General features: G+C 48.6%; 1 protein-coding gene across 1 annotated transcript; it reads left to right on the top strand.

The window, feature by feature from the left end:
* The first annotated feature begins 1,139 nt into the window (after positions 1-1,139).
* LOC144820134 (uncharacterized) lies at positions 1,140-7,449 on the top strand. The gene is made up of 5 exons (XM_078677769.1): positions 1,140-2,462; positions 5,037-5,136; positions 5,241-5,339; positions 5,481-5,621; positions 5,790-7,449. Exons 1-5 carry the CDS (start codon positions 2,205-2,207, stop codon positions 7,445-7,447), a joined length of 2,256 nt encoding a protein of 751 aa, XP_078533895.1. The 5' UTR covers positions 1,140-2,204; the 3' UTR covers positions 7,448-7,449.
* The last annotated feature ends 300 nt before the right edge of the window (positions 7,450-7,749 follow it).

The raw sequence follows: 7,749 nt of genomic DNA, 5'->3' as shown, positions 1-7,749 counted from the left end.
AGCCCAGCAAGACCGGTCAGCACCAGAGAAACAAAGCATTGGCAGCCTGAACAAGCCTGCTGCGTGTGGTGCAGTGGAATGGTGTCTCACCTTTTGGATCCGTGCATACAGATGGTGTTTGTTCCTGTTTGTTTCACTGCTGTCCCTCTTCTGTAAAAAATTATGAGACAGATGGCACCAGGCTGTGGTCGCAATGGTCCAGCAGTGGGTCCATGTGTATGGCGCAATCATGGAAGAAGCAGACAATGCGGCTGTGCACTGCACATTGACATGTCACAGACATGCCAGAAAAGCAGAAAGACAGTTAGTCTGACCAAGCCTTACACCCTCGTCCTGGACTGTAGCTAGTCTGGTAGAGCCATTTGGTGCTGATGGGCGCTTTTATTTACTGCACTGCCTATGCTGCAACCAACAGGTTTTCAGAGTCAGGAGGCAGCAAACTGTGATCACACTGCCTGGGTGTAGCTCCACAAGGACAGTGCAGTGACAGAGGGACCAGACCAAGCCAATCTTTATTGCTCAGTAAGTGGCACATGCTTACTAAAGCTACAAGCCTATTCAGCAGGGCTGAGCATATGCATTTTGAAAGATTAAAGTGCTTGCTGAATCTAACCTGAGTCAAATAACTACGTTCTTTAACTCTCTGGGACATATGTACAAGCCCCTATCACCACCACAACGTCACTATTACAGATGTTGTGGTGCTGATAGGGGCTGCTCCTTATCTAACTGTGAAAGGGGGCTCATTTACAAGGCAGTGTTAAGCCATGTTAAGTAGCTTAACGCTGCCTTGAAAATGAGCCCCCTTTCACGGTATGTTAGTGAGAAAGGGATGGGCGTGGGCGATCCACAGAAACACCCATTTATTTTGACGCTGCCCCCTATGTATAAGGGTGGCGTACATAGGAGGCAGCACCAAACTTAAGACCTGGTAAATCCTGGTCTTAAGTTGGCAAAACAAGGAAAAATGTATTATTTCTCCTCGTTTTTGCTTTTTCAATGTGTGTTGCCTTGTGCAGCACACATGGAAAAAGCAAATTGCTATGGTTTGTTTATGTACAGGAAGGTGTTAGTAGTAAGCCGGGATACCACTCATCAAAAAATCCTGGTCGCAATTTTGACATGTCTGGTCGCAAAAGGCTGGTCGCAATTTTGACAGCTTTTGACATGTCTGGTCTTAAACTTCTGGTCTCATTTTTGACAGTTTAAGACCAGGACTGTTTAAGACCAGGGTTTGATCTGGCCTTAAACAGTCTGGTCTTAAACTTCTGGCCTTAAATTTAACAGCTAGGGCAGCAAAAACATGTGGTAATTGTGTATGTGTTTAAAAGTGCATAGAAAAACTGCCTGGTTGCAGGCTGGAATGTCTGGGCACTTTTAAAACTGGGGGTTTGCAGCCTGCTGCTGTTTGAACAGCTGCTGGGGCAGGCCTGAGTTCCCCAGCCCAGGGCCTGGGAAGAAGAATGTGTCATGTAGGTGTCAAAGCTGTAAAGGGTCCTCACAGTCTTAAACTCCTGGTCGCAATTTTGACAGTTTAAGACCAGGACTGTTTAAGACCAGGGTTTGATCTGACCTTAAACAGTCCTGGCCTTAAACTTATGGCCTTAAATTTAACAGCTAGGGCAGCAAAAACATGTGGTAATTGTGTATGTGTTTAAAAGTGCATAGAAAAAAACTGCATGGTTGTAGGCTGGAAATGTCTGTGCATTTTTAAAACTGGGGGTTTGCAGCCAGCTGATGTTTGAACAGCTGCTGGGGCAGTCCTGAGTTCCCCAGCCCAGGGCCTGTGAAGAAGAATGTGTCATGTAGGTGTCAAAGCTGTAAAGGGTCCTCACGTCTTAAACTCCTGGTCTCAATTTTGACAGTTTAGTTCCAATTTGACGTGGCTGGCAGGAAATTTGACATATGAGTCCCAAGGTAGATTCTGTTCCCGGGCTCCCTAATTCCCAGGAGAAGGGGTCACGTAGGGGTGAAGAGTTTTACACCGGCCCCCATTGTCTAACCCCACTCTTCCCAGGATAGGCCTTGAGTTTGAGTAACAGGTGTCAAAGTAAACAATGTTGTACTGTTTATACTGTACAAGGATAGAAAAAAAGGTTCCCATCCAAAGGCCACCATGACATTGTTCTAAACACCCCTCAAGTCATAAAGGGGTGTGGGGGGCTTCTAATTAGCATGCTAGGACAGGTATAAAAAGGCCCCTCATGGAACACTGCCAAACACCCATTCAAAAAACCCCCTTTGAGGAGCGACTGGCGTGGATTGTTCTGCTGTACCTGGAGGACTCCTGCATCTACAACCCAGTCAGAAAACCTTTGTGGATTTCTACACCATCAAGCCCTTCAAAACCTTTGGGGAGTGACTGGCCTGGATTGTTTTGGAGCCAACCCAAGGAACTTAAGGCAAGAATGGACCGGAGCAACTTTTCCCAGATTGACACCGCCTGTCAACATGTAGAGAAGGTAAATAATGGATGGCGCAATGGTGTATTAGGGTGTACATGTAGTTTGGAAAAAAGTTGCACTTTTAAAAAATAGTACTATGTAGTGTGGATTGTAAACTGTTAATCTTTAAGGCGATGTGCTGTGTTTAATGTGAATAAAGGTTTTGTTGAAGGATGGAGTTTAAAAAGACCTGAATTGTAATGTAAAGGTATTTAAAATGAATAAAGGTTTTGTTGAGTTTAAAAAGCTATGTGTGTAGGTATTTAGTGTTAATGGGGTGGTGACGTAGGGTAGAGTTTGCAGGCTATGTATTTAAGGGGCATAATGTTGTAGGCCTTAGGAGGGTACATGCAGAGTGGAACAGGGTATTTTACAGCTCATAGAAACATTTAACCACACTGTAACGGTACCATAGGGGCTTTAAATAATATACAGGGCATATAATTAAAAAATTAATAATGCCTGGTTGCACTCACCAAACCGCTGTAGAGAGTTGGAGGGGTCCATGGAGGGCTCCGGGGTCCTTGCTGCTCCTTGGGGGGTCCTGAGGGCCTTGTATTTAAAAAAATAAATAAACCCTGGGGCCAGTTGTCCAGGGGGGCTCCTGGTGGGGCGCCATAGTCCCTTGGGGTGTCCTGGGGGTCTCTGGGTCCCTAGTGCAGCGTTATTTTTAAAAATATGCCCCCAGAGCCCGCGTGCCTCGGGCGCTGCTCTGGGGGGTGGGGGTCGCGGTGTCTCTGGGCCTCCGCGGCCGTTCCTTGTGTAAATAAAAGGCCCCCAGAGCCCGCTTGCCTCGGGCGCTGCTCTGGGGGTGGGGGTCGCGGTGTCTCTGGGCCTCCGCGGCCGTTCCTGGTGTAAATAAAAGGCCCCCAGAGCCCGCTTGCCTCGGGCGCTGCTCTGGGGGTGGGGGTCGCGGTGTCTCTGGGCCTCCGCGGCCGCTCATGGTGTAAATAAAAGGCCCCCAGAGCCCGCTTGCCTCGGGCGCTGCTCTGGGGGTGGGGGTCGCGGTGTCTCTGGGCCTCCGCGGCCGCTCCTGGTGTAAATAAAAGGCCCCCAGAGCCCGCTTGCCTCGGGCGCTGCTCTGGGGGTGGGGGTCGCGGTGTCTCTGGGCCTCCGCGGCCGCTCCTGGTGTAAATAAAAGGCCCCCAGAGCCCGCTTGCCTCGGGCGCTGCTCTGGGGGTGGGGGTCGCGGTGTCTCTGGGCCTCCGCGGCCGTTCTTTTTAAAAAATAATCCCCCACGAGCCCGCTTGCTGCTGGCGCTGCTCGAGGGTGAGGGGTGTAGGGCTCCGGTGTCCTTGGGGGCTGTGAGGGTATATACCAGCCCCGGGCTCCACGTGGATCCAGCAGCAGGCAGCATGGCGGCGTGAGCTTCTCCGGGGCTGCTGTGTAAGGACCGCCCCCAACAGTGATGAGTTGGTGACATCACTGAAGGGGCGGCCCTAACCCTGCAGCCCCGGTGTGGTTTTTTATTGAGAATTATCTAGCGCTGGGCTTTACCCCGAATGTGTCAGGGCGCTTCACAATAGCGGGACACGCCTGGGGCATAGCGCTTCACATAAGAACTTGCTGCAAAAACATAAGGACTAAGGATTACATGCACTACATAAAAAGATACAAACAGGAAAACACACCACGGAGCTGCAGGGCAGGGTCCGCCCCTCCACTGATATCACCAGTGATGAGTTGGTGATATCACTGGAGGGGGCGGACCCTGCACTGCAGCTCCGAGGTGTTTTTTTTTTTTTTTTTGTGTTTTATTAGCTAGCGCGAACTGTACACGAAGGCTGGCAGAGCGCTTTATATATGACCCATTTGTAAGACATAAGCACTAAGAATTGGATGAGTTATATAAAAAAGATACAAGTAGAAAAAAATGTAGCGCAGACTTTATCCCAAGTTGTCAGAGCGCTTTACACAAGAACCTGTTTGCAAAACATAGGGACTCAGGATTACAGGTGTTACATAAAAGATACAAACAGAAAAAATACTGCTTGTTAGCGCAGACTTTACCCGAAGGTGTCAGAGCGCTTTACATAAGACACAGTTGCAAAACATAAGGGGAGTGACATGTGTGCCGGTTACAAAAGCAAACGTTAAGTTACATGAGTAATAAATAAAGTGACAAGTGTGCAGGTTACAAGAGAAAACAAAGTACAGTTAGAGCTATAATACTGTGATATAAGGCAGACACTCAAGCACAAGAATAAGCGTTATGTAGGCAATTGTGGCAATGGCGCAACTATTTAAAGCACTCAAAATGTGAGAGTTATTAAACAATGTGTTACAAGAGAAAAGTGGCATGTACATGTTACAAAAGAGTAACCGGTATATAGGGTAGTGGTTAAATGTCAGAAGGGCCATGTGTACCTAAAGTGGTTTACCCCATAAGCAAAGGATATGGCGCAGGTTGTTTTTTAACATATGTTTTAGCGCAGCACTTGCAACGCTTTTTTAAAAATGTGTGTTGGTGCACCCCGCTTATCAGGTTTTAAATGTATACAAGAATTGTTTGAAGTTGTGATACTTTTGTTTAAGAAAGGCGTTTACTAAAACCGCTGCTTTTTTTTTTTTTTTTTTTTATGTTTAATACAGGTGCAAGACCTTGCAAATGCAACCGTCACCAATGTGCCCCCTGCGCTGGCCCCAGCTGTAATAAATAGCAACGCTGGGCACTTGTCAGCCCCGCAGCCAGGTATATATATATTTAAAGCTATGTAGTTCTACGTAGTTTTGTACACCAGTCTCTCAGAAGTTCTCTTTTTTCTAATGGGCTCTCATGTGTGTATGCTTTTACAGCTTATGACCCCGACCTACAACAAGCTTTTGACGATTTTATGGAGTACATCGAGGCTCAAGACGCTCTGAACACTGTGCAAAACACTTCAGTTCCTACAGGTAAATAAAAAGACAGCTGTTATTTAAACTGTCTAAGACGCTGGGTAGTTGGTGGGGTAGGCCAGAGTCCTGACCCTGAGGATGTATAGAGGTAATCATCAGAAAAGATGTCTAATGTTGGGTATTATTTTTTTTTTACAGGTGTCCCTACGCTATGCCAGGACGTCGTCAAGGTCCAAGAGGCGGCGCATGGTTCAAAAGAAATCCCCTTGAAGAGGAAAGCTTCAACTTCTAAAGTGGGACCACTGTCAAAGAAAGGAGCTGCAAAAAGACCTCTTTCAGGTGTGTTTTTTACAAAAGGGTGTGAGAAGTACTAGAGGTGTTACAGCTGCTTGTAGCAAAGCCTATATCAAAAAAGGTGGTTGTGTAGGACGTAGTCCGCTGGTGCTTGTATGTGTTGTTTTTTTTATGCTTTCTCTAATATATATATATTTTCTGTTTATATTTTAGAAGCGGCTCAGAAACATGCTGCTGAAGAGAGGTCGGTGGCGCCCTTAACGGACATAACAACATCCGTCCAGAACAACGGAAGCGGCGCGAAAGGCGTGAGTAGGCGTGTACGCCAGGAAAAACTCTCTACCTACTATACACCAAGCAACACGCTGAACAACCAACTACAGCAATCTATTCTGCACAGGGGTGGGGTCAACACTGGAGGCCTGCCTACAAACCAGGCCTCCCTTAAGAAGAAACAGCGGGACTCAGAGAACCTCCCCAAACCTTTAAAACGTGTGAAGGCCTGTAAGGTATTCACAGATCCCCAAACAGAACAGTTAAACATGAAGAAGAAGACACCGGAGGTGCTCCAAGAGGGTCAGGCAAAGCTCTTAAGTCCTGAGAAGAAAAGCCCTAGCACCCCTGAGCCCCAAGCTAGCCCCCTAGATTTATCTATAAAAAAGGATGCTAAGCCCTTGAATGAGACCTATACAACCTTGAGCCCCAAGGAGGTGTTAGTTGCACCTGTGGGTGTAGAAGAGGCGTCGCCACCACAACCCCCTAAAACATCGCGCCTCTCAAGGAAACATCTGAAGCTGAAACCGGGGGTCCCTAAGCTACAGTTAGCAGAGACCCTCAGCAACCCTAAGGCAACGCCGGATCCACCAAGCGTCCTGAAACCCCAGACAGTGCCAAATAGAATAACTGTACATGTAGAGGTGCACGCCCCTGAACAGCCCCCAAAACCGGTTGTAAGTGTTCAGGCACAGCCTAGGGTCTCAACAGGTGATACTGCGCAACCCCTAGAAGGTCCTTCTACCACGATTAGCAACTCTCTTGAGGCGTTGAGGGGGTTGGTAGACACCATAGGTAGAACCCCAGAAGCGGTGTACCAAGGGTCTTTGAGCACAGAGGGTTTACAGAACACAGGTAACCAGGCACCACACCCTACCACCGACATTTCAACTAGGCCCCAGGATTACAACGACACCTCCTCACAATCCTCATACCCTTTGTCCCCGAGTACCCCTCCAGGAGCATACGACCCTACCAGCCCCACGGCCATTCACATGTACACCCCCGTGTCCAGCCCCTCTGCCAACCCCGTGTACAGTCCTGTGTCCAGCCCAGCTGCCAATCCCGTGTACAGTCCTGTGTCCAGTCCCATGGCCAGCACCTCTGCCAACCCTGTGTACAGTCCCGTGTCCAGCCCCGTGGCCAGCACCTCTGCCAATCCTGTGTACAGTACCGTGTCCAAACCCGAGGCCAGCACCTCTGCCAGCCGCGTGTACAGGTCCGTGTCCATCCCATGGGACATGCCCGTGTACAGACCCGTGTCCAACCCCGTCTTTGAGGGTTGCAGTATAGATGGGACTGGGGGGGTGCCTCCATTTATAAGACCTCGCAAGGTGTGCCCCCCTAAGCAGGAACAAGATGGGTCTGTAAACACAGAAGATGTATTGAAGACACACGTAAGAGAGATACAGATGGCGGTTCGAAAATTAAAACGGCAGGCGAACCGTGCACTCATAAGAATGGATATGGGGTATTCCAATCTCATCAACAAGAGGGAGGCCCAACATCTGGTCGTGGCCAGGGTTGGGGTTTGTAAAAAAGACATCATACAGATGTGTCAGGCGGCTGTGGCCGACATACAAGGTACACATTCATGACTATGTAAGCACCAACCCCTAAAGACCCCCACAACCACTGGTGCTCATAAGAGACCCTCAAAATATAGCCGTACGGTCCAGAGGTTAGTGACAAAGTCTGCACGCTTCTTAAAACTGCTCAAGCAACGCCCAGTTGGTACCCCACAAACCTTCAAACAAGACCCCAATGTTTCCATAGAACCCTTCAAACAAGACACCCCTGTTTCCCTAGACCCTTTCAACCACGGTACCACAGCTTCAAGATCAACGCCTGAAGCATATAAGCCAGCACTTCACCACCGACAATACATAGGGGCAGGGTC

This window comes from Lissotriton helveticus, chromosome 1_1 (assembly GCF_964261635.1).
Source record: "Lissotriton helveticus chromosome 1_1, aLisHel1.1, whole genome shotgun sequence".
Classification (NCBI taxonomy): domain Eukaryota; kingdom Metazoa; phylum Chordata; class Amphibia; order Caudata; family Salamandridae; genus Lissotriton; species Lissotriton helveticus.
The sequence above is the reverse complement of the archived record's forward strand: the minus strand, read 5'-3'. Positions and strand labels throughout refer to the sequence as shown.